This window comes from Ambystoma mexicanum, chromosome 10, assembly GCF_040938575.1.
Source record: "Ambystoma mexicanum isolate Mex_15411 chromosome 10, UKY_AmexF1_1, whole genome shotgun sequence".
Taxonomy (NCBI): Eukaryota; Metazoa; Chordata; class Amphibia; order Caudata; family Ambystomatidae; genus Ambystoma; species Ambystoma mexicanum.
The window spans coordinates 1,299,531,975-1,299,557,914 of NC_090932.1; the positions used below are offsets into that span (position 1 = coordinate 1,299,531,975).

The window sequence follows — 25,940 nt, forward strand, 5'->3', positions numbered from 1 at the left end:
AGTTTCGCTCAGTTTCTCAACCACATCTTTCTTGTGGTTTGCTGTGGCCTGCGTCTGCCAACTCTAGAGCTCTCCCGGCTCCCACAGCGGTCTGGGGCTTATCTGCTCACAGTTCTGTGCTAGCAGCGGGAACATTCTCCACTCTCTTTCTCTTTCTCTTTTGCATTCCTATTTATGGCATTTAATGATTAGTGAAGGGAAGTCTTCCAACAGATAAGATTCTGGTTCTATGTTCTGGAACCCACTAAGGGTCCAACATTACTGATGTAAATGCTTTTCCTCTTTTACAGTTTTAGTCCACGTTGTTCAGTCTTTCATGTTTGGAACTGATTTTTATTGTTTTTTATTGTTCAACACACAAGCCATTGTTCGTAATAAAGTAACAATTAAGTACTGTTACTCATTATCAATATTGTCCGATTCTCTACTATTATTCTTATTTACAAATGTTCTTAATGGGATAAGTGAACAAAATGCACCAGTTGATTTTAACTATATAGGTAAACAAAGTGCAGATATTTTGGTAAACTGCGATTACTAAACTAGTAACCCACCCCTAGCCACAACATATCGAACTTAGGATCTGTGCTTCATTTTTATTTACCAGTGGTAACCCCATTTCTGTTGTGGCAGTGGGAGCATTTATAAAATGTGCTTTCTGTTGCATGACCTCTGCAAATGAACACGAGTGTCCAGGACACCCTCAGGACTAAACGTCTCATCCTGTTTATTGCTCTGCACTCCTAGCTGGTCCCCCTGCCTACCAAGTAGCCCCACCATGCTCAATTAATAACTATTTAACTTCTCTTCTGACTTTCTATTCTCGATTCTATTGATACTTCAATTGCACTGCTTTCCTGGCTCTCCTTTAAAACACATCTTTTGCCTTTCCTCTGTATTGTTTTTAAGTGTATCCATGATCTCCTCTCCCACCATCTTTCTTCTCTTGTCTAAGTTTATAGGTCATCACATTCTCTGCAGTCCCAATATTACTTTCTTCATGTAGTCCTTAAATCTTCCTGTGCCCAATCCCATGTTTTGCTCTCTCCCTTCAGGTTCCTAAGCACTGAAATAAGTAAACTCTCCTTATTTGCCTATTCTATTCTCTGTTCAAGTCTCAAGCAAAGCTTTCTCTTTCCTTGACATGATTACAATAAACTTGGAAAATGATCTATTATTGTATCGCTGATTACATACAGTGCTTTGGTACAGAAACACCAATACAAATGTCTAAATGTTCTTCTGTGAAGCAGGGCATCTGCCTCTTAGAACATTAATTCCCTACAGTGTACAAATCTGTGGCTCTTGAAACCTGTAAGGCAAGTGTGCACGATTGCCTATATTGGGTAACTTAACGTATAGGCGCTTCTAGTAAGAGCCACAAGAGACGAGACGTCATTTGATCTATGATAACATTTCATAATCAAACAAGTATCCTGGTGTCGATGTTAAACAACAAATGTTTGCTCAGTGCTGCCACTACATCTCAGAACAACCTTAAGTTGAAGCTCTGTTGAAGATCATAATGTGCCCAGTAAGAATTTCATAGTCGAATGTAAGCTTAAATATCCTTCAATCAGCAACTGGGAATCCGCCCTTTTGTTAAGGCACTCCCATACATTTATCAACATCTATCCAGTAATGCACACCAGGACTATTCTGAATCAGTGTCATCACAAAAATAACTGATTACTATTAATAAAAAGGCCAGTTGTCTCCAGCATCTTATTTTAGTTCCAGAACCAGCTTCACCAAAGATACTGTTACAATTAATCTATTGCTTACCCATGGCCTCCACGTGCCACAAACATTTCATGAAAGGGAAACTGTCGGTGAAGATCTCGTTCAATCACATCAACCCACTTCGGATCTCCTGCCATGATGTCCAGTTCCTGTAAAAGAGAAATTGTGTGAGAAAGGAAAAAGCAGGTGAAAAGATTCATCCGGGAACTTCATGTGAGGAAAAGAAACCAAATAAGAAGCTGGGGGGGGGGGAACTAGAATAAGTGAGACAACTTCAAAGAGGAAGGAATGGTGAAAGTGCACATATGAAAATGGACAAGTAAAAGTGAGCAGGAGCTAAAACACAGAAGGAAAGGAGAAAGAATGAAACACATTATTTCTCCATTGTCATAGCCGGTGTGCAAAATGCCACTTTAGTTAACTTTGGCAGATAAGTTTCATAACTGTGAGGGATAGCAATCAATTCTAAAGGTGTGCTTTGTAATAGCAGTTCTCACCCCCTACTGCCATGCCATGAGCACATGAGGGCAATACACTTCCAGTAAACAGTGGCTGTGTAGCTATCAAGAAGAGACCTGTGAGGGGTCACAAATGCAAGACAGCCACAAAGGTATAGTTTACTCAAAAGTTGCCATTTTTATTAAACAAAAAAGGGGCGAGATTAACAGCCATCTTTCCCTAACCTAACAAGGATGGCCCTGCCTAGCAAACAAAAACTAAAGAAAAATGACAGGGTCCAAAGGGTCTTTGACCCTCGCACTAATACACAAAGAAAGGAATGCTTGTCGGTCTTCAGTTCAACAAAACAAAAATACCAATTAGAACCCAAAGGTTTTAGAAAGTACTCCTTGTGATCAGAGTTAGGCTCCCCTGGATCGGTTCGGGAAAAGCTTGAGCAAAGTTCGGATTCAATAAAGTTCTGCGTAATAACAAACTTAGCACAAAAAGTATTTTCCATTCACTGGACCCTTCCACTTACCAAAGAAACTGTCTCTTTCACAAATGTTTGGTCAAAAATCAAAATAACTTATTTTTCAATGTCTCCTGCTTGCCAAAGGAAAGGTTTTCCCCTTGAAACACAAGTTCATAAACCAATGCAATTGTTTTCTTCAAAGAGTAATTACTACATCCCACTTCTTCAAAGGAAAAACCTTTGTCAGGCGAGCACATCAATTACGTTTGATAATGCAACAGTTCATCAAGAAAGGTGATACAATGATCAGGTTCCGTCCAACAAATGTTTTTGCCAGAGCCACAGTTCTGGTGCGCTCGCCTGCCATGAATATTGGTCCCTTTCCTGGCTTACTCGCCTGCCAGGATGAAAAACTACAAGTACAATTGTTTTCAGTGGTAATGTTTGTTCAAAGATCCTCCACACCAGTATCCTATGTGAGGAGGTTTGAACAATAACTTTCTCTATATAGTCTCTTGACAAGGTGGGTTACAGATATCCCCAGATTGGTATTCCATAAAAGGGAAGTTGTGCCATTGTTGTCTCTGTATTCCTCTTCAATAGCCTTTTGGCTGTTGGCAATGCAGCTAACCGGTTTCTCCCCATTGCTGTTTCTAATAAGGCGATTTGTGCTCCTGGGGCCTTTGTATTATTCTTATGCAGCCTCTTGGCTGCTGGCATTGTGGGTTACAATCATCCCCCAATTGATATCCTTTATTAGGAAAGTTGTACCCTGGCTGCCTTTGTATCACCCTTCTGCGGCTCTTGGCTTCAGGCAATGTGGGTTACAAATCTCCCCCAACTGGTATCCCATATAAGAGAAATTGCACTGGCTGCCTTATTTAATTTGTTCCGTATTAAAAATCATTTGTTCCAATTAAATGTCCAATTCCAGCGCCCCAGGGTCACCTGGCGTCTCAGGCCAACTCGCAGGTCTTTCCTTGCATCTCCTTACTCTCAGGTACTGCAGCGGATCTCCTCAGGTCTGTCTGCACAGCTACCAGCTCCAGTTTGAAAGTCGTGGCTAGCACAGTCCTTTGGTGGAGCTCTGACAGCTCTGCGAGGTCTCTGGTACTGCTTCCTCACCGGAGCGGTTCACGGCATGCTGGGAGCTAGTTTCCCACGCAGCATAGCTGTCCCTAAAACCACTTTCAACCGCGCTCTCTGCAAGGCCATGCATCTTCTCCCGTGTAGGCATTCGCTGGTGCTGCTACTGCTTCCACAGCGTATCCCACATTCAGCCCTGCTGCCGCCTCTGCTCCCCAATCAGCGTCTCCCTCCTTCACCGGCATCTCATCCCTGAATTTAAATCACCCGCTCAGGTGCTTCATACCATAACTAAACCGCTCATTATGCTTCATGGCACCTTTAATCTTCATAAACAGAGTCCCTCTTCCTCGTCTCAGTACCACAGGCATTATGGGTTTGAAGTCCATAATGTCTTTGGTCTATTTACATTTAAATAACTAACTAATTTGTGAACTGAGAGTTGTCAGGCTTATGGGAGGTTGTGAAAAAACGTGATTTACCCTTGTTTTGTAGGACCTTTTATTAGGCAGAATCATAACAATGTGGGGTTATCATATTTACTTCCAGAACCTCCAATGTAGCAACTTTATGTTGTTTAGCAGACACTCAGTCAATGAGTTAGGTAGTTATAGGAGAAGGAAGTTTATACTGACAGCATGCCACTATGTATTTGGGTAAAATGGGAATTTCTTCCTCAAAAGAGGATGAATACTGCGTCTCACCACTTGCTTCTTACCCACTTGCTCTTGACAGCAGTCTCCTCCCATGTGATACTACCTCATGATACCACCCCCCATGGTTGGGATCAAGTAGCAGCTGCCTTCCCCTGGCCACATGGGAGCAAACTCTAGGGTTTAGCGAGGACGCCACAGGATTCATCACACCCCAATCTCCTGACAAGATGGTGTTCCCTGGTAGACCAAATGTGAATGGCTGCAGGAATAAGGATCTCTGTCAGCACATGCAAGTAGCCAGCCTAAGCTAGGGGTAACAGAGAAAACCACCTTACCCTGATGACCAGGACCAAAAGAAATGCGAAGGGATTTAGGGGTCCTGTTAGAGGTTAACGTTGGACCCCACTTTAAGCACAAAGGTAGAAACAGCGAAAAGGTAGAAGCACAGCAAAAATCATTCAGGGGGAAAAGGAGGAAAGGGACCAAGGGAGAGGACACCCAGTTGGCCCAATTGCCTAGCAGACAGAATGGACACCAGAAAATTTTGGCTGACAAAACCTTTAGGTGGATGTCAATGGCTCAAAAGGGGCCCCTGAAGAGATTGAAGGATAAGCAGCAGATCACAAGTTGACACAGGAGACCGAGTGCGTTTGCAAGTCTGGGCAAAGCTGTGTAAAAACAGACTGTCATATCCCTCTAAGCAAGCAATGCCAGCTGTGGACAGAGAGCCTTTTAACAGAAGCTAAACAAACTCTTACCAGTCTATGAACAATGGCCCAACAAGAAGCCAAAGTTAGAGAGGTTACAGAAAAAAGGCATGGAATTCTTGGTACTACACTATGCCCAGAAGGTGTTTCTGCGATGGATACAAAATGTATGAGTAGTAGGTTTTTGTGATTGCAGGATATCTACGACATCCTCACAAAAGGGGCCTTTTTCCAAGAGACCAAAGTGCTCATTTTTGAAGCAGTGTAGCCAGTTCAAAGCAAAAGGTGGATTTGCCTGGAAGGAAAACATTGGTATAACTCCATCCTGGGGTAGCAACATTTTTCACAGAAGAAAAAAAACACTTCCTCCATGAAAAAGGAAAATCTGAATCCCTGTACGATCTCTCCCGATTTTCTCCATAACACGTAGGACGACAAAGCTATCAAGCCAGGTCAAGGACAGTTCACACTCCACAAGCCAGTTTGTCTTGGGTCCAGGAGCAGTAAACTGGGAGAATATGATCCATCCTGGATGAAAACGATTCCATCTGATGAAGGCTGAAAGTCTGGCAGATGGAGTTGAAGATTGAAGCATTGAGCAAGATGTCCAGGAAGAGGTTTTCCTATCCTTGGATGCATGCAACCAGTAGAGGTATAAACAGATTAATCTCGACACAAAGACCAAGCTTGCATGCAATCTCTGTCCAGCACATGACCACTTGAGCTCTTATCTGCTAACATAAGTGGAGCACATGGTTGCCCATGCATACCAAGCTAGCCTACTACTGTAGATGTAGGGAGAAGGCAAGGTGTGCTTGAAGGATGGATGTCTTCCAATGGCTGGATGATATGGTAGTCTCCAATGGAGACTAAATCCCCTTACCTTTTTGTCAACCCAGGGTCGACCCAAAGCCATTCAAATGGGCATCAGTGTCGAAGGCCAGTTGACTATGTTGATCCATTGCCTTTCCCTCCTGGAATCATCACTGATCCTGTCAGATCTGTAGAGAGACTGGCACATGGAATGCATAATTTCGCAAGTCTTGGACCCAGTGATCAAGGAAAAATCTAACAAGTAGTTTTAGGTGTCTTGCCCAAGGAAGGATGAAAACGCATGCAGCTATGCCCCACTGCACCAGGAGACACTGTCGAGCCAGGGCTGTAGACCAGTCGAAGAGTTCTTTTAGGTGAGGTTGAAGAGTCTTGGTCCCTATAAGAAGGAATCAAAATCTTTCTAGATGTTTTGAAAAAACCTCTTGCTCCAAGGTAAACTGGTATGGCAGAGTCAAGGCTTTACCCAATCAGTGGCAGGGAGATAGGGGGAAGGGTGGGGAGGCAGGGACCCCTGCCGATCTTGACAGCAGCCTACCAGGATGTTTGCCAGAGCAAGTCCTATCCCAGAAGCAGGGTGATGAGATGGGGGGGTCGGAGGGGTATAAGATGGTACCACCGTCAATTCCATAATGCCCGTCAGACGCTTTTCGAACCAGAGTTCTCTTGTCATTCAGAATCGCAACATGCACTGCCTGCCTAAAAGGGACAAGACACCAAACACCTGACCCAACAACACTAGAATGACCCCGGAGGAGAATGGTCGGGCAGCAAAAGAAAACAGAATGCGAAGGGACTACAAGGAGGAGGTTCGACAGCAATCCTCCCCAAAACACATGGGGGGTGAGGGTGAATCACTAGCACCTGAAGCAAACCAAAAAAACAACTAGCCTGAGCACCTGGATGCCACTCTGCAATTGGAGAATTCAAAAAGTGAGAGGGGGATAAAGCCTTCTTAGGCGGGAAAGCTTAGCTAGAGATAGGCCAAAGGGAGCCGTTACGCTCAACTGGTCTCTGCGGAGGCGTTGGGGCACGGTTGCAACCCTCCCGGGGGTGAGGTCGCTCGGGTCCGACGTCGCCCACTGCGCTTATGTGGTGACTGGTGGTAATAGGTGATGCTGCTCGGGACTGCTCCTGCATGGAGAATAGGGGGCGTGAGTATGCCAGCTTGTGCGCCTGATCTCCTTCCAGACCTTCTTCCAAACCGTGGTACCCATGGGATGCGCTGTCCCTGGAAAGCTCACCTGTTGATTAGTTTTGGCGAGCACTCCGTTCTGCTGATTCTGGCACGGGCGCTTGTATGATCTGGACAGAGGTCCTTCACTGGTCCCTTGCACGTGGTAGTCCAGCCCTGCTGCGACTAAGCAACTATACTTCAGGCAAGTGTTCCTGTTTGCCTTTGTCTTTCCTCGTCTGTTTTTGTTGTATTGTAAAATTTGTTGTCTTGTATTGCTGTCTGTTCCACTTTTGATGTTTGCTCTTTTGCTTTCTTCCCTTGCAGGTGATGTTGCCGGCCGGCAGAAGCTGTGGAGCTTGAGGCGACAGCTGGAGGGAATGAGGAACGTAGCTGCAGCGGTAGCTGGTACGTTAACTAGGGGATGCGCGGGGTTCAAATGCAGTGCGGCCCTAGGACGAATGTTCTAACCTGGTCTTTCTTCTTCACATGGTCCAAGTTCGTGGATGCGGAGTGCGGTGCTGCAGCGTCAGGATCAAGATCGCTGGATGTCAGGAGATGAGTCTGCAGATGAAGCAATGAAGCGCCGGTTTCCTGAAGGTGAGTATGCATGAGAACGCCTGGTTTCAAAAGGTAAGTAAACTGGTCCAAGAGGCGGTGAGCGTCACGTTGCACGCGAGTGCACAGTAACGCGAAGCAACGCCCTTAAGGATGGAGCAGCTTTTATAGCTGAGCTTCTGAAGCCACGCCCACTAGGTTCAGCCTACCTGCCACACCCAATGAGTCAGCACATGAGGATGTTCTCTGGAATAAAGGCTTTTTATTCCAGAGAATAGCTCTGGAAAGGTCTTGTAAAATAAAAGCACTCCTGCACTGAAATAAAGTGTTCCTGCTCACATCTCTATATGAGCCCGACGCCAAAGGCGCCAGGACCGAGTCCAACCAGGGCCCCCGTGTTTATAGGTCCCAAAAGGACATAAGTGAGTCAAGTGACCCATTGCCCCCCATCACTAGATGGTGTGGTTTTTGTGTTCTGGGGCCTGTGGCCATGACAGGAGCATGTGCCCAGGGGGACCAAAGAGTGGCATGAGGAGTGTTGGAAGAAGGAAAGTTGTGCTATAAAAGCACAGCCAGTACAGAAGTGTAAAGGTGTTTGACCGAGGTCAGGTGCAGGGGTGGTGAACCAAGAGGCCAGGCTGAGGATGGACAGTCAAGCAGAGTGCTGTGCGGAGGAGACTGACAGTGTTCTGAGAGAACGCAGCTAAGGTATGGTGTGCAGGAGCGCATGGTACTACTTGTATGCAGTGTAGTGATGGGGTGAAAGAAAAGGGAAGTGTAGGGGGAATGATGTAGGTGGTGAGTAGGTGACAGAGGGGGGCAGGGGAGTGGTGAGAAGGTGAAAGGGGTAGTAGAAAAAATAGGTGGGGAAGAGAAGATGGTTTTAGGTAGTTGGGGAGAGGCAGAGAGTGACTGTCAGGAGACAGATGACGAGACGGGTCATTGGAGGAGAGGGGTGCAGGTAGTGATATAGGAAGAGAGGAGAGGTGCATAAAGCAAGGGGGTAACTGAAGGGAAGTGACAAGAGGGAGAGGGGAGCATATCGAAAGGAGTGTGAGGGGAAAGAAAGAGGTATCGGTTAAGAGTGAGGGAGAATAAGAAGATCATTGTGGGAGAAGATAGAGAGATATTCGAGCGAGAGGAAGTGTGCAGAGGGGGGGGGGGAGAAGTGGAGACATCCCAGCTAAACCAGTCTGGTATCAAAAGGGGGGAGGATCATTTAGAAATTCCCTGGGGGAGCTAAATGGTGAGGACCAAAGCCTTTATGTTTCTCTTCCAGTTTAGCAAAGATCTAGACAGCAGGGGTTATTGTGCTTTAGAATGTGTCGAGGATAATCTGGTGGTTAGGGGCCTCTGTGTTACGGTGGAGGGAGCACATGGGGAGGTTGAGAGAGCCGTATGGACCCCCTTAATTTCAACCGTCCCAGCGGTCCCAACCCCTTTGTTTTAAATTGCAATATAGCATCCTAAATCCATCATCTGTAACTGAATTTCTGAGGCCATCTGTGACACTGGTTCCGTAGTGGAACTTTTGTATATTCATAATACAACCGAACACACTTGAGAAATGTGTAAACCCTCTGTGTCTGGCAATGTTTTTATAAGGGCAGGAGCGCAAGCCAGTGAATCATCCAGGTGGTATTGCACCACTATCCCTTGTTGTGCAGGAGACCCTCTAGAGGTGAATACTGGTGAATAGTCTCAAGGCTGACTAAGCCAAATAGAATCACTTGGAACAGAGGTCCAAAGCACAAATAAATCATTAAAAATCTCTCAACCCAATCAAAACGCCCCCGCAGAACTGTGTCCAATCAAAATAACAAAATCCAAAACCTAATAATGTAATGCATATCGTGGTCATTGCTAAAAAATGAAAAAGAAAACAAAATGAAACCAATGTCCAACAGTCAAGTGACCCCCAAAGTCCGAAGGGATTGAGACAAAGTAGATACTGCATCCCTTTGAGATCACATCCAAAACCAAGTGGATGATGTGCCCCATACAAACCCTCAAATAAATTGAACCAGGCTGAAAAGAGAAAGAACATTGCAGGACAGACAGCTACTCCTCCCACTCTGTCCTGGCATTCCTGAGTAGGCAGTGGCAGACTGTGCCTTAGAAGCGTTTGGTCCCATACCCCTAGTCTATGTCTCAATGTAACCAGAGTAAACAGAACATGGAGTAAGAGGGAGAAAATGAAGCAGATTTCATGTAAACCAAGGCACGATGTCTGGGATGAAAAGGAATGGACAAATTCTATGTTCCAAGCTGCCTATTTGACCAATTCACCAGGGTGAGTACAGAAACGTTTCTGTCCCAGGGTCAAAGTTTTGAGTATTGGGGCCTTTTGGGACAGCAGTTGATTCCATACTTCGCCGGAGCAGTCTCCTGGCTGATATGGCAGCAAGGCACTAATCGAGGACAAAGTGGGTGTTTGGGGCACTGTGCCCGTACTTATCATGGGGCTCCTCAGCCCACAACCGAACAAATGAGAAACATTTGTACTCATATAAGTCTGCCTATTGACAAGCTTATTTCTATTGCCTTATTTTGCAGTGCTATCATTTTTATTATTAACTATTTCACTCGACTATTAATTTGCCCAAACATGCATCTCTCAAACGACTTGAGTTACACGCCAGTCCACTAGCACAAAAGAGACACTCTGAACCACAAAGAGACTCTGAACCAATCAGATGTGTGTGTCTTCGTGGCCAATCAGACGGAACCACACAGTTACTTAAACCCCAAACAAAGATGGCGGCGGGCATCAAAAGATTGCTCCACAAAATTTCTACCACTAAAAATCAAACAGAAGAGGAAAAAGTCACCAGTTTTACACCAAGATATTAATTGATATCAAATAACTCCAAACAAAAATTAAATGTATGCTGGTAGATGCTTCTACACGACAAGCACAAATATTTAATAGGAAGTACTAGGCATGGTATGAACCCTAGTGAAGAATATTAATGTCCAGTCCTAGATGTATCTAAAGGCCTCCACTGGCCAACAACCAAACACTACAATACATAAAACACACACAGGCTTTCAAAGGTGGGCTCTCCAAATGTTCTTTCCAAACTCCAAAAAGCATTAGCTAACCCCTTATCTAGGGGACAAACGATAACAGAATTTGGCATACCTAATGATTGTTTCCTCCTAAGCACACTCCAAATTATGCAAGGCGTCTGTATCACATCTTCATAAGTTACAAAATTGAAAGATATCAAACACGTGCCTACAAAGGAAAAACTATTTATGGCCCACAGCCCATATCATATGAGTAAACATACTCTTCACTGTAACACTGTCTGTCCCCTTCACCATAGAGACCTGAACCAGTGCCCAAAAACTCCACAAGCCTCAGAAAAGTCTTACTCAGTGCTCGAAAATACCAAGGTACTACGAAGTCACACTCCGCTGTTAACAGAATACCAGGTTTCACTGGCACATGCATATAGCATCCCCATCATCACCTTGTGTCTGGTGTAATATGGCCCACACTACAACACCACTGTGCACAGAGACTGGGGCCAGTGTATCAAAAACAGTTCACCGAGACCAAATCACAAGATATTGCCTTCATTCCTCGGGGCAATATATTCACACGTTGTGGCACTGTGTAGCAGGATTCAATGTAATAAACACAGCCATTCAGCGCCTCTCTTTATATGTGTTTTCCGAACCGGCTTGAAAACAAATATTGAAATAGAAAATTGACTGATCGTGCCGAGTACGCTCGGGGAATGGAAGTCCCAAACTGGGCGCTACATTGGTCTGACCTCCGGGCAGCATATTACTACTATCAATAGCCCTTAAACATGTTGGAAACAAGGGCCTCTGAGAATCACTGCAGTCCAAGTATAAACAAATTGTGTGGCACCAGTCAGCCACACGCTTTGGAAACAAAATGGTCCTGAAACACATGCCATGTGACTCAAAATTAGTCACACCCTTACAAGCCTCAAACTCAATAGCGCATGCTCAGCAGTCCTACAAGCCTTCCATAAACCTAGCACAAATGGCAGTGAACCCCACCTAATGGTCCAATGATCAGTGTAGCTCTGAAAACATTCATATGTATCTGGATGTGAAACCAAACATGCTTAGTTCAACACATCTGTATATGAAACAAATTAAGCTCAACATTTTAAATTGTACCACATAAAAGATTACCCTACACCTCAGAAAACCATACATTTGTTAACAGTTATGGTGAACCCAATAGAAAGAGAAGAGTACATTTTCCTGACATTTTGTATTGTTCAAGTGAAGAGGGGTTGGGGGAAAAATAGGAATAACAATGCTGCTAGTACAAGTAGTACTTCAGGGGAACAAGATACGAGAATGACCAAGAGGGCATAGAGGTAGGAATCGCTCCAGACAGGGTTGTGCATCTTTTTTAGTTCAAGGTTCCCACAGAGGGAATTGAAACAGTAATCAAATGAGAACAGGAGTCAAAAACAGTGGTAGTGAATATTTCATCCTATTCACTAAGCAAGGAAGAGGAACTCACTTTGAATAAGGGACTCCATTTTGTCATGACTAAACAACATGATCCGTTCGAATTTAGAGCAGAGTGCCAACCTTGTATGCGTAAAATAGATATACATGTTTTTTCAAAATCAACCTGACTTCGCATCCAAGATGTAGCAGTTTATGAGATCCTTCCCGCTTCAATCTTCCAGTGCATAGCCACTCCACCGAGTTCCTTGTGTTTAAGAAAGTCATGTAGATCACCAGACTAGAATCCCTTGAAAGGGATACCCACTCTTATTTTAGTAATTAACAAAAGTACTTTATGCTAAAGTTAGCGAAAGATCATGAGGTCATTGTGGGTCAAGCTGACAGAGGAGCTAATGTTTTGTTGAATCAAAAGGATATCTTTGAATGCAATACCTTGCTGTATGACGGAAACAGCTACTGTGTGCTGGCAAGTGATCCTACCAATGTCATGTTTGCAGAAATAAAGTGTCAAGTGCTTTAGATCACCAGATGATTGTGAGGCAGGAAGCCAAATCTTTGATGAGAGAAGATAGGAGGAGGATACCTTTATTTTATATACTCCCTAAAATACATAAGAACCCTCTTCTACCTCCCGGTCGGCCCACTGAATCAGGGGTCAACTCTATCCTGGAGCCACTTTCTAAATTTGCAGACTATTACTTGAAACCATTTATGCTACAAATTAAAGTTACCCAAGGGACATCAAAGATGTGATCAGTAAAATCTAAGGTGTGTTTTTTTTAACCTGAATCACATCTGTTAATATGTCTGTATATACAGTCATTGTACACTGATACACCAAAGAGCAACATTGGAAGTGGTAGAGGAAACATTGCGTTGCAGAACCGACAACCACAGTCAGTGTTCATCTTATGGTGTACAGAATACGCTCTCCCCAAAAACGTCTTCCAATTCCAGAGAGGTTTCTTTTTAAAAGTCAAAGAGATGGCCTTGGGGGAAGCCATTGCCCCCAATTTGGCAAACCTATAGGTTGAGACTTTTCAGAAACTGGTAGCGTATGCATAGAATAATCCTTTCAAGATTCATTTAAAACAATGTAAGTAAGTAATACTGATGACATCTTTATAGTGTGGGAAGGCTTCCATGAAGATGCCGGCATTTTCATCACTTGGCTGAATGCGTAAAACAGGTTTTTTACGTTTACCAAGGAAATCAGCAAGGTTGAAATCTTTTTGTTTTCTTTTTCCATCATGAGGGTAAACTTCTTGTTAAACCTTTTAGTAAGGCTAAACATAGGAATGCTCCGGTGCATTTCTCCAACCATCATGCCAAAACATTTAAACCAATATACTGAGATTAAAGCAGAACATCAGCAATAAAGAGCATTATGAGAAAAGCGTGAATGTGCTTTACAACAAATTAATCACAAGGGGTTATCCTAGTAAATTGGTTAGCGAGTCTGCTAAAAGAGGCTCTAACAAGCAGGAAGCTCTTTTGGAAAAAGCTCCCATTAAAGCCAAAAAGTATACAGAACCAGTATTTGTTAACACTTACACCAATTTATCCTACAAAATGAAAATCTTTCATTATGAAAAATTGGAGGCAGATGTTCAACAAAACCGTCTCGTCTTTAGTTGTATAAGAGGAACATAAGAAACATGTTGATCAGAAATGATATAACAGACAGGAATTCAGAGATGACAAGACAGACAACCTTATGGGGCACGCCACCCATCACGGGTCATCCATGTGGACAATGTCATGTGTAAATGCACTGAGAAAACCACTGAAGTGGACATTGCAGGATAGATGGTCCATTAAAGATCAAAGCAATTGTAACAGCGAAAAAGTCGTGTAGATGATTACATGCCCATGTGGGCTCCGATATATAGGGAAGACAAATTGGAAATGCAAAACAAAACTGCCGCAGCTATATCACCAATAACATCATTCAGGCTCCATTGGTTAAACACTCTATGGAAAAGGGACACATCAGTTGGGTAATCGTAAAGAAAATCAAGGGATCCAATAGAGGATACCAGAGACTGATCACTTTTGAGCAAAAAATGATTTTAAAAACCATTAGTCATACAACCGAACTCCATGAAGAGCTGGAATGGCATAATGTTTATGTCATGTAAGAAGATCTCTTAAGCTGGGGCTGCTGTATGAGCTTTGTAGCATCTATTTTGTACTTTTCTGACAGTCTCGTGCGCCATCGTTTTTCTGGCATTACTTTGCATTGGCTGCATTTTTCTTCTAGGTTCCTGTTGTGTTCTGTGCCTTGTTGACTGTATGGACCGTTTGTTCTCTACAGTTCTTGATGTGTTGATATCCACAGTTTGTGGCATCACATTGCAATTGCCTGCATTCTTCACTTCTAGGTTCCCTGTTGCACTTTGTGCTTTGCCTTGGTTCTGTACTACATCTGCATTCTCTACTTCTAGGTTCCTTGTTGTGCTCTTTTCTTTCTGGTGGGTCTGTACATCCTGGTCACAAACCTGGGCTTCCCTATCACAGAGAACTATACCAGTGCTTCCTCCAGACAGACCTTTACCGACATACTCTTTGTCGTTCCCTCTCCAGGCCTATAGACCCCCCCCCCCCATATGGTCTCTGTTCTCTCTCATTTTTCACCTTCTCCCATTAATGATGCCACCCAGTGGGAGGCCCCTCCTGGCCCCCTTCAACTCCTCAAAGAACCTCATTAATGTCTACTTGGATGGCACCATCTTGGTCCAGGGACCTCAGGCCAATCTCCTCTTTGAGAGACGCTTCCCGTGCCTTATCAACTTCCTTTCCTCTCCGGCTAACCCTTCTTACCCCTCTGGATCCTCTGCCGCCCCCTTCCTCTGCCACCTCTTCAGCACCCCCTGCTGCTTCTCTGGCCACCCTGGTTGCTTCTGTCCTCCGCCACTGCTCTGGCACTCTTCTCCCTCTCCGACTACCCTGCCTTCTCTTCCTTCCTCCTCTGCGCATCCTCGGGCACCTCCAAAACTTCCACAGGGTGTACCTCTGGCCTGTAACCATCCCCGGAAGTCCTTTAAATGTGGCAACCTGCTCCACATCCCTACTCTCAACTCTCATTCAGCTGTCAAACACTCCTCTGACTTCTGCCGTCTCCTGGAAGAGCTTGATTTGGATGTACTCTGATTCACCAAGACTTGGTTTACAGCCAGCTCTGTCACAAGTTTCGACACTCTCCTTCCCGATTGCTACAAGAACCTCTCCGAACCCAGAACCAACCGTCCCGGTGGGAATATAAGCCTTGATTTTCCCATAGTGGATCCCTGCTTCTATCATTCCAATGCAGCACTACTCCTCCCTTGAACAGTCTCTCTCTTTCTCTCTCACTGTGGCCACTATATACAGGTTGCATGGCCAGGTCGCCCTCTTCCTATCTGAATGGGCTGACCTCTCCTCCTCACCTCTACCTCTCAGCTTCTCCTCCTCAGAGACTTGAACATTCACCTGGATGCTACCAGCCCTTCTTCAGGAGACTCTTTCGCAACCTCTGCGATTCGCTCTCACCCTCTATTCTTCCCTCTGGCCCGACTCACTCTGCAGTACACACCCTGGATGTTCTGATCTCCTCAGACCTCCCCTTCTCAACCCTCTCACCACTCCCTTCTCTTGGAGGTATCACCTTTTCCTTTTTTCCCACCTCTGTTCCCCGGAGGTGAAGCCGACTCCAGCACAGCCACCTACCTTCTCGGTCATCCGCCCCATGAAGCGTGTCTCATTTGAGGTTTTCACTGCTACTTTCTCTCCTCTTCCTGCACCTTTGGCCGACTCACACCCTGACACAGACCTCTCTAACCTTCACCTCTCCATTTTTAACACTCTGGATGTCCTTGCACCTGTCACGAGGATCCGTTTGAAGTCCAAATCCAAGTGCAACTCTTGGTACGATTCCAACCTCGCTGTCCTTAAACGTAAGTGTAGGGCGGCGGAGAGGAAGTGGAGGGCATCAGGGGCACCCCCTGACAAACTGGCATGCCGCCTGCTCCAAAGGCAGTAAAGACGCTGTCCTCTTTAAGAAGAGAGCCTACATACAAACATGCACCTCTGAGGCATCTAACAACTCTGCTGAACTTTTCAAAATCTACAAGGAGCTGGCCAATCCTGCTCCCTCCCAGACCCTCTGTACGGCCTTGGCCTCTCATTTCACTAATAAAACAGGAGAGGCTGTCCACCTTCTCTTCCTCTACTACCTCTTCCTCCTCCACTACCGCTCCTGGCCCATCTGAGGTCACCTCTCCTCCTCCTTCCCTCTGTTCATCCCCCCGCCCCCGCGATGATGTTTCTAGACAAGTCCAATCTATGAAAGTCTTGTCAAAGCAGGTTCTCCCCTGCTCATCCAGAATCTTCAACAACCACATCGGCACCATCGCTCCAATCTTGGCCGATTCATGCAATCACTTCTTTGCTGCTGGAACTTTCCCCTCCCTCTTAAGCACACTGTGCACCCCATTCTAGCCCTCAGCCGATCCTTCCTCTCCGGCTGACTATCACCCGATCTCCATCACTCCTTTCCTGGGCAAACCCTTGGAAAAGATGGCCATCTCCCAGCTTAATCTACATACTGAATCAGTCAGTTGCCTCCATGACCACCAGTCTAGCTTCAGAGCTGCCAGAAGCACAGAAACTGTTCTCCTACCCATGAAGACTTAGACTTGCTCTCCAATCTCGACTCTGATCTCCCTTCTGTCCTCATTCTCCTAGATCTATTTTGACAGACTCAACCAAGCCATCCTGCTCAATCGCCTCCAAGAAAACTTTGGTATTACTGATCAGGCCCTGACCTGGTTGACCTTTCTCACCGACCGACCCTCTCAGGTCCAACTGGGGTCTTTCCTCCATTCTATCTCTCTACTTGTGGTGTTGCCCAGGGGTCTAAACCTCTCTCCCTCGCTCTTCAACCACTTCCAGGCACCTCTTGCCCACCCATACTTTCAGCTCCAATTTTCAATGTTAAGCGGATGACGCTCTGCTCTCTTTCAGGCTCCCCTCAACCACCTATGCTTCTTCTCTCATACCAGACCGCCTGCCTGCAATTCAGGAATGGTGTGCTGCCAATGATCTCTGCCTTAATGCCAGTAAAACTGACATCCTCCTCACTGGGACACCCACTCCCTCCTTTCCTCTCTCTGGCCGCCCACTCTGGGCCCTCTTCCTGTTCCTTCAAGTGAGGCTAGGAACCTTGGTGTCTTCTTAGATTCCTCCCTCTCCTCTCCTCACATCTCTGACGTCTCTAAGAAGTCAAACTATCAGCTGCACCTCCGCAGAGGTATTTTTCCTTTTCTCACTTTCCCTCAGAAGCTCAGTGTCTCCAGGGGTCTGGTCCTCTCTAGGCTGGACTATTCCAACAGCCTCTTTCTAAATCTTCCTGTCTCTATTCTTCAATCATTACAAGATATCCAGAACAGATTGCGAGACCGGTCCTTGGCTTCAAGCCCAGGGATCGTATATCTCCAGCTGTGTAATCTCTTCACTGGCTTGCTGTGGCTGCAAGGATCAACTTCAAGAACCTCTGCATCGTCCACAAGACTTTCTGGGGCCTGGTACCGCTCTACCTCCAACTTTCTCTTCCAAAGCCTCTTCCTTCTCGAGCTCTCCACTTGTTGCTGCCACAACACTTGTATACAGGCGTGTGGTAAATGCCACATCATGCCATGTCTTATCATATCAAGCAGGTTCTTTTGTGTCATTGCGATGTGTAAATCTTTTGAGAGTTGGTCTGTTCTTACCATTGTGACATACATGTAGGCCCTCGTGTAGAAGGGAGGTTTAACAATATGTGAAGCCCGATCAAGAGGATATGCGAACAAAAGTGTTATTTATTGTTTTACCCATGAGGTTGTCGATACCTGCTGTGCTGTATGAATGTTCGTTTGATGCCTTCCTGCTCCTGTGCGAGACAGCGTTTCTGGATCAATTATATGACCATGAGCTCAACATATGGGCCAAGTACCATCTTCACAATACTAGTATACTTTGAGTCTTTGGAGGTCAGGTGTATCCTGGTTATGCTGCAGGATCTTTCACACGGGTCCATATGCCAATTGTGACCTTACTAGGTTTTATACTTTTGTAGATCTGGGCACCCTCTCTCCTAGGCAATGTACATCTGTGCCCTTGAGAAGTTGGGATGATTAGATTTATGTGGGGAATAAGACAAAGAGGACTTATTAATAAGAATCTTTGCATCTCCTTCTCTAGCTCTTTGCTCATCCGCCTCCACTCCCTCAGGGTCAGTCGCTTCGCCAAGCAGCAAGTTGGTAGTAGATCTCTTTCTTCGGCTGGTGCCTCCCTCTGGAACAGCCTCCCTGCCTCCCTTAAACTTAAGGAGAACCATCTTTGGAAGCACCTCAAAACCTTTCTATTTGCTTCTGCTTTTTCTCCGCCTCTCCTCTGCTGACCTCCTGGCTGTAACCAGAACTGCACAGACTACCTGGACACCCTCTGATCTTAGGCCCAGGTATCTTCACCACCAGCGTCACACCTGCACTGCCCACCTTGCAAGCCCTGCACTTGGGGACCGTTTCTGTATCCCTACAGTCCCCCTCCCAGCCCTTGACACCTGATGTCTGCACTTACCTACGCACTTACCCTTGCCACTCGTTACTTTACTTCTTGTTATTACCTATTCCCATGTACTGCACTGTCCCATCCCCCTTCCCTCGCACTTGCGATATTATGACACCTGGCCTAGTAGGATCGTTGTCCGTCCTCCCTATGTTCCCCTCCCTGGCATTGTAGCATCCTTGAAAGACTTGTGTATAGGCGCGTTAAAAATGCCATATCATGTATGAGGTTATGTACACCTGCTCTGTTGCATAAATGTTCACTTGATGACATTACATCTGAAGTGAGAAAGTGGTGCTGTATGTTTTAATATGTACCAACTAGCTTAACCAGGTGTCAGATGCCATTTGTATATTTCCAGTCTTTTGTTTGCTCTTCATGTGAGGAGATGAACAAGTTACTTTCTTACCTGGTAACGTTCTTTCGATGGTATGGTCCGACGACGTATTCCATATCTATGACATGTAATCACCACAGCTGTGCTGCTTCAGAAACTTTTTTCGGCGTCTGCGTCCTGCGTCGATGACTTCGATGCGCCGTCGTCGAGGACCTCCTCCGACGTCATCCGATGTGATAAGTAGGACGCACGACGCCCGTAGCCTCAGTTGTAGTTTTTTCCCCCAGAATGTGTGACACTAGTCAACTGCCAGTCAGACACAAAGCCTTGCGGAACGTAAGCTGCAATCGCAAAGAAATTCTGCAGCGGGGAAGGCAGGGCGGGAGCGATATGGAATACGTCGTCGGACCATCCCATCGAAATAACGTTACCAGGTAAGAAAGCAACTTGTTCTTCGAGGGGATTGGGTCCTCCGACGTATTCCATATCTATGACAGACTCCCAAAGCAGTACCAGAGCAAGGAGGAGGGAAAGAATTTAGAATCGAAATTTAGAATAGCCAATCAAATAGCAGAGCAAAGGACCACCTTGCCAAAGGCCAGATCCTGTGCTCGGATGGAATCGAGGGAATAGTGACGTACAAATGTATGTACTGAAGCCCAGGTGGCTGCATCACAGATGTTGTGAATAGGAACACCCGTCTGCAGGGCAGTAGATGCAGCCATACCCCTGGTAGAATGGGCCCGCAAGCCAGCCGGTGGGTCCTTACCCGCCAAGCGGTAGCACTCCGAGATGGCCAAAATAATCCAGCGAGACAAAGTCTGTTTCGTCACAGCTTGCCCTAAACGCTTTCCAGCATAACCAATAAAGAGTTGATCGTCCACTCTGACCCGGGACATGCGTAAAACATAAAAGCTTAAAGCTCTCCTAGGATCAAGCCTATGGAGCCTCTCCTCTTCCTTATCAGGATGTGGAGGAGGATAGAATGCCGGAAGAACAACCTTCTGGGCCAAATGAAATTCCGTCACTACCTTCGGAAGAAAAGAAGGACGAACTCTAAGGACAACCCTGTCCTTGTGAAATACAGTGAAGGGTGGCTTAACTGAAAGTGTCTGTAACTCACTCTGCGAGCGGAAGTAACTGCAACTAAAAACACAGTTTTCAGAGTTAACAGCTTCAAAGGGCAAGAATGTAAAGGCTCAAACGGAGCACCCATAAGAAACTTAAGAACAAGGTTTAAATCCCAACCGGGCACCAGGAAAGGTGATGGAGGGAACACATTAGTGAGCCCTTTCAGAAACTGTGAAATTAAAGGGATTTTAAAGTAAGAACACTCTTCAGACGAGCGCTTAAAGATGGACAGCGCCGCCAGGTAACCTTTAATGGTACCCACTTGCAAGCCCCTGTGGGCCAAAGAAAGTAAAAAGGACAGAACCATGGGGATGTCACATGCAAAAGGATCCACATTCTGAAATCGGCACCAGTCGCAGAACTTGCGCCAACGGCAACGGTACAGAGACTTTGTTGTTGGCCTTCGGGCCGAAAGCAACACCTCCATCACGTCTTCAGGGAGGTCCCAATCCTTATACCTCAACCTTTCAGAAGCCAAGCGTGAAGGTTGAGGGATCTGACCTCTGGATGGAGAACCTGACCTCCCCTCCCGTGAGAGCAGATCGTCTCGGTAGGGAAGACGACGTGGAGGGCAGATGGACAAGTCGAGAAGGTCTGGGTACCACGTCCTCCGAGCCCACGCCGGAGCAATGAGGATCATCTGGGAACCGAACTTCCGTAAACTCTGCAGCACTTGCGGGATGACGGGGACTGAAGGAAACGCGTACAGCAGCGGGAATGACCACTCCACCACGAACGCGTCTCCTAAGGCTCCTTTTGGCGGAAATTCCCGCGAGCAAAACCTTTCGCACTTCCGGTTGACACTGGAGGCGAAGAGATACACTTGAGGGGTCCCCCAAAAGGCGAAGATCTCCAGGAGAATCTCCTGAGCCAACTCCCACTCGTGAGAGATCGTGCTCTGCCTGCTCAGAGCGTCCGCCGTCACGTTTTCGTCTCCGGCCAGATGAACTGCCGAGATCGAAACTTCCTGCTGGATGGCCCAGAACTTGAGCTGCATCGCCTCCCTGCACAGAGGAAGTGACCCTGCCCCCCCCCTTTTTGTTGAGGTAGTGCATGGCCACTGTGTTGTCCAGTGGCCATGCATCAGGACACTCCTCGCACAGTCGGCAGAAAAGCCTTCAGGGCTAGCCTGACGGCCCTCAGCTCCAACAGATTGATATGGAGCCTGGACTCCGACGGAGACCAACGACCGCTGACTGTCAACCCGTTGGCATGAGCTCCCCATCCCGTGAGGGATGCATCCGTCACGATCGTCACCTCCGGCCAGGGAAGCAAAAATGGAGCCCCCTTCATCAAGTTGCCTTAGACGGCCCACCACAGAAGATCCCGGGCGACCGAGGGCGGCACCTGAACCGGGTCCGACATCCTGCCGGAGGACTGCGACCATTGCGTCTTGAGTGCCCACTGCAAAGATCTCATCCGCAGGCGAGCCTCTGGCACCAGAAGAATGCAGGATGCCATGAGGCCGAGCAACCTCAAGAACTCGAACGCTGGGAGCGTCTGGGCATGCTGAAACTTGTGCACCATCTGCTGAATGTGAAGAGCCCTCACCTGGGGAGGAAAACACTGCCCCAGGGAAGTGTCGAGCACTGCTCCGATGTACTGGAGCCGCTGTGTTGGCGTCAAATGGGACTTCTTTAAATTGAGGGAGAAGCCCAGCCTGTGAAGGGAGTGGGAGGTGACGGACAGATGATCCAGGACTTGCTCGGGAGAGCTCCCCCTGATCAACCAATCGTCCAGGTAGGGGTAGACGTGAATCCCCCCTTGCCTGAGATGCGCTGCCACCACCACCATGAGCTTGGTGAAAACCCTCGGGGCGGAGGTCAATCCGAACGGCAGGACCCGAAACTGAAAGTGCGAGTCGCCAACCGCGAACCTCAGGTACTTCTTGTGCTTGGGATGGATCGGCACATGGAAGTAAGCATCCTTGAGGTCGAGTGACACCAACCAGTCCTGAAGCTGAAGGGCCTGGAGGACTTGAGAGTAACCATCTTGAACTTGTCCTTCCTGAGGAGTTTGTTCAAACCGCGCAAGTCCATGATGGGTCTCAATCCCCCGTCTTTCTTCGAAATCAAAAAATAAGGGGATTACCATCCCTTGTTCCTCTCCGCTACAGGCACCAGTTCTATGGTGCCTTTCTCCAGCAGGGCTTCAATTTCCTGCGCAAGGAGCGGAACCGGACTCTGCAAAGAGAGGTTCCCCGGGGGATTGTCGCGAGGCCTGTACCGAAAGGGAAGACAGTAGCCGTGGGTTATGATCTCCAGAACCCACACATCTGAAGTAATGGCTTGCCACTCTACAAGATGCTGCGCCAGCCTTCCCCCAACCGGCGAACCATGGGACATGGCCTCATGACTGAGTGGGAGCGGCCGCAGCGTTACCTGAGGGCAAAGAGGCAACTGCCCGAGCGGCCTTGGCACCACGGGTACCCTGTCGTCCACCTCTGGTACCCCTGCATTGGCCTCTTTGACTGCCAGCTCCTCTCGCTTTACTGAAGGACGAGTAATAGCGAAAGGAACCACCCCTCCGCTGCTGTCCCCTAGGACGAAAAGGCAGAGGTTGGCGAACTGCAGCGCCCAACGACTTCGCTGCAGCTTTCGAGGTCTGCAACTTCTCAAGGCTCTCGTCAGCCTTGCTGCCAAAAAGGTGTTCACCGTCAAAGGGCATGTTGAGGAGCCGGGACTGCACATCGGGAGCAAACCCCGACTTCCGCAACCACGCAAACCTGCGTATCACGGTGCTCGCCGCCATGGACCTACTGACGCATTCAGCCAAGTCCAAACCCGACTGAACGGACTCACACATGGCATCCTTACCATCCTGGACCATAGCAAGGAAACCATCCCGTTCGTCCCCTTCGGGAATATGTTCAGCCGCTAACGCAACACAGTTCCACAGAGTGTGTGTGAAACGAGACAAGGCACAGATGGAGTTGGCCGCCTGAAGCGTCATACCACCAGAAGAAAACACTTTCTTCGCCCAGCCATCAAAACGTTTGTCGTCTCTATCAGGAGGGATGGTAGGGTACGACGCCTGCTTTGCCGGGGCCGTGGCCGCCTGCACCACCAAACTCTCCGGAGTGGGGTGCCTGGTCAAGTAGCAGGGGTTGCTACTGGATGGACGGTATTTTCGTGACAAGGATCTGCCCACCGCCGGGAGACTCTCCGGAGCAGTCCAAGCAGCCGCCACCCTTCTCTGTAAAGCCATATGGAACGGCAGTACCGGATCAGTTGGGGGACCAACATCAAGGATGTCCGTCAGATCATCCTGCACAAACTCCCCTGGGGGAGCAGACCATCACAGGTACTCAGAAACCCTAGCCATAAGGTGCCGGTACGAGGAATCGGCATGAGAGCCAGGCTCAGGCCTACAAAACTCCACCTCCGGAGAGGTGTCCAGTCCACTGGCATCATGCAGTGACTGTCTCAAATCGTCAAACTGACTATGGCCCGAGACAATTTCATCTGGAACCTGACTAGGAACCAGGCCATCAGAATCCTCATCCGTCTCTGAAATATAGTCCAGATGGCGAAAAGAAGGCACCCTAGAGTGCTTGCTCTTAACCAGAGCCTTCCTAGGGGGTTCACCCGTGCCACGGGGTACCTCCGACACGAAAGGCGTCGATGGCGTCGAGCGAATCGGCGCCAGCGTCGAGAGAACCGGCATCGGCGCCGAGAGGATCGGCGTCGAGGAAATCAGCATCGACGTCAGATGCAGCGCCTCCAGCATCGGCGGCGTCGACACAGCCCTCGAGGCCGGAGCCCCGAGCGTGTCCCTCGACGACCTGAGCGTCAACGGCTTAGACGACTTCCTCAGAGCCGGAGCCTCGAGAAAGCCTGTCGACGCCCTCGACGCCTCAGGCGTCGATGTCTTCCTCGAAGACCTCACAGGTGCACACGGTCTCGAACGCGTCGAGGACCGGGACCTGGAACGGGTACGTCGAGAACGAGTCTCCTTGTCCAAACGGGACCTCTCCCATGACTCGTGCCGACCACTCTTGCGAGCGGTGCCTCTCGACCTCTCACGACCGACCCCACTCGGGGGCGCGGACGGCTTAGTACCCTGCGACTCAAGAATCGCCAGCATTTTCTTCCCGAAGGAAGCCCATTCCTCCGGCGTCGCACGGCTGGTGGGGTAAGCGACGTGCCGGGCAGAGTCCTCCGAAGAGGACCTGGAAGACGACCGGTGTCGGCGCTTCCGAGATTGCCTCGAAGAGGCTGAGGAGTGGCGAGACCGACTCCTAGAAGGAGACCCACGAGACTTCCGACGATGACGCGGAGAGTCACCCCTCGAATCATCCGTCGAAAGCCCCGCAGATTTCGACTTCCGGGGCTTGGACACCCGACCTACCGACAACTTCTTCTTACGTTCTCGTAAGGCTTTGGACGTGAGCGACTGGCAGTCGATACAGTCATCCGTGTCGTGGGCCTCCCCGAGGCACCAGAGGCAGGCGTTGTGCGAGTCCGTCATCGACATCTTGGACCCACACTCCCCGCACTTCTTGAAACCCGGACGCGGGGTCGAAGACGAAGTAGAAGACGAAGTAGAAGACATCTTCACACGAAGGATTGTCACAAAACGAACAGGTTCGAAGGACCGAGAAGAACAGAACTCCAAAGAGTCGAGGCGTGAACCGCGAATCACGAAGCAACACGTTCGCGGAAAAAACGGAACTGAGGCTACGGGCGTCGTGCGTCCTACTTATCACATCGGATGACGTCGGAGGAGGTCCTCGACGACGGCGCATCGACGTCATCAACGCAGGACGCAGAAAAAAGTTTCCGAAGCAGCACAGCTGTGGTGATTACATGTCAGATATGGAATACGTCAGAGGACCCAATCCCCTCGAAACACCCTGTTGATCAAATAAGATCATTGACCCATAGTTATGTGTTTAATATACACATGTCCTATGCCATTCACTCACATGTAGTAATTTGGAAGCTTTTATCTGGTACAATATAAAATGTTGAGCTTCCTTTGTTTCATATAAAAATGTGTCGAACTAAGCATGTGTTTCCCATCCACATACATATCAATTTGTAACCACTACATTGATCGTTGGACCATTAGAGGGGGTTTACTGCCATTTGTGTACGTTTTTGGAGGGCCCGTAGGACTGCTGAGCATCAGCTATTGAGTTTGAGGCTTGTAAGGGTGTGACTAATTTTGAGTCACATAATAACATTTATTTCAAGACTGTTTCCAAAGCGTGTGGCTGACTTGTGCCACACTATGTGGTTATACTTGGGCTGTGGTCATTTCCTAACACCCTAGTTTCTGACATTTTTAAGGGCTATTGATAGTATCAATATGCTGCCCAGAGGTCAGACCAATATGGCACCCAGTTTGGGACTCATTCCCCGAGTGTACTCTGCACGATCAGACCATTTTCCATTTCCATTTTTTTTTCCAAGCCGGTTCAGAAAACGTGTATAGAGACACGCTGGACAGCGGTGTTTAGTACACTGAATCCTGCTACACCGCGCCACACACACCATGTGTATGTATTGCACAGAGGAATGAAGGTAATAACTTGCGATTTGGTCTCTGGACCGTTTCCGATACACTGGCCCCAGTCTCTGTGCACAGGGGCGGTGGAATGTGAGTCACATTACACCAGTCACAGTGTGACTGTGTAATGTGAAACCCAGTGAAACGTGGTACTCTGTTAACCGTGGAGTGTGGCTTCCCAGTACCATGGTAATTTGAAGCACTGAGTAAGACCTTTCTGAGGGCTGAGGAG

General features: G+C 47.6%; 1 protein-coding gene across 1 annotated transcript in view; it reads right to left on the bottom strand.

Moving 5' to 3' along the window:
* TBC1D10A (TBC1 domain family member 10A) overlaps window positions 1–25,940 on the bottom strand; it is a 621,584-nt gene that overhangs the window by 197,807 nt on the left and 397,837 nt on the right. The window contains exon 4 of the mRNA XM_069619305.1: window positions 1,786–1,892. Coding sequence (XP_069475406.1) covers window positions 1,786–1,892 — 107 coding nt within the window. The remainder of the gene's footprint in view (window positions 1–1,785; window positions 1,893–25,940) is intronic.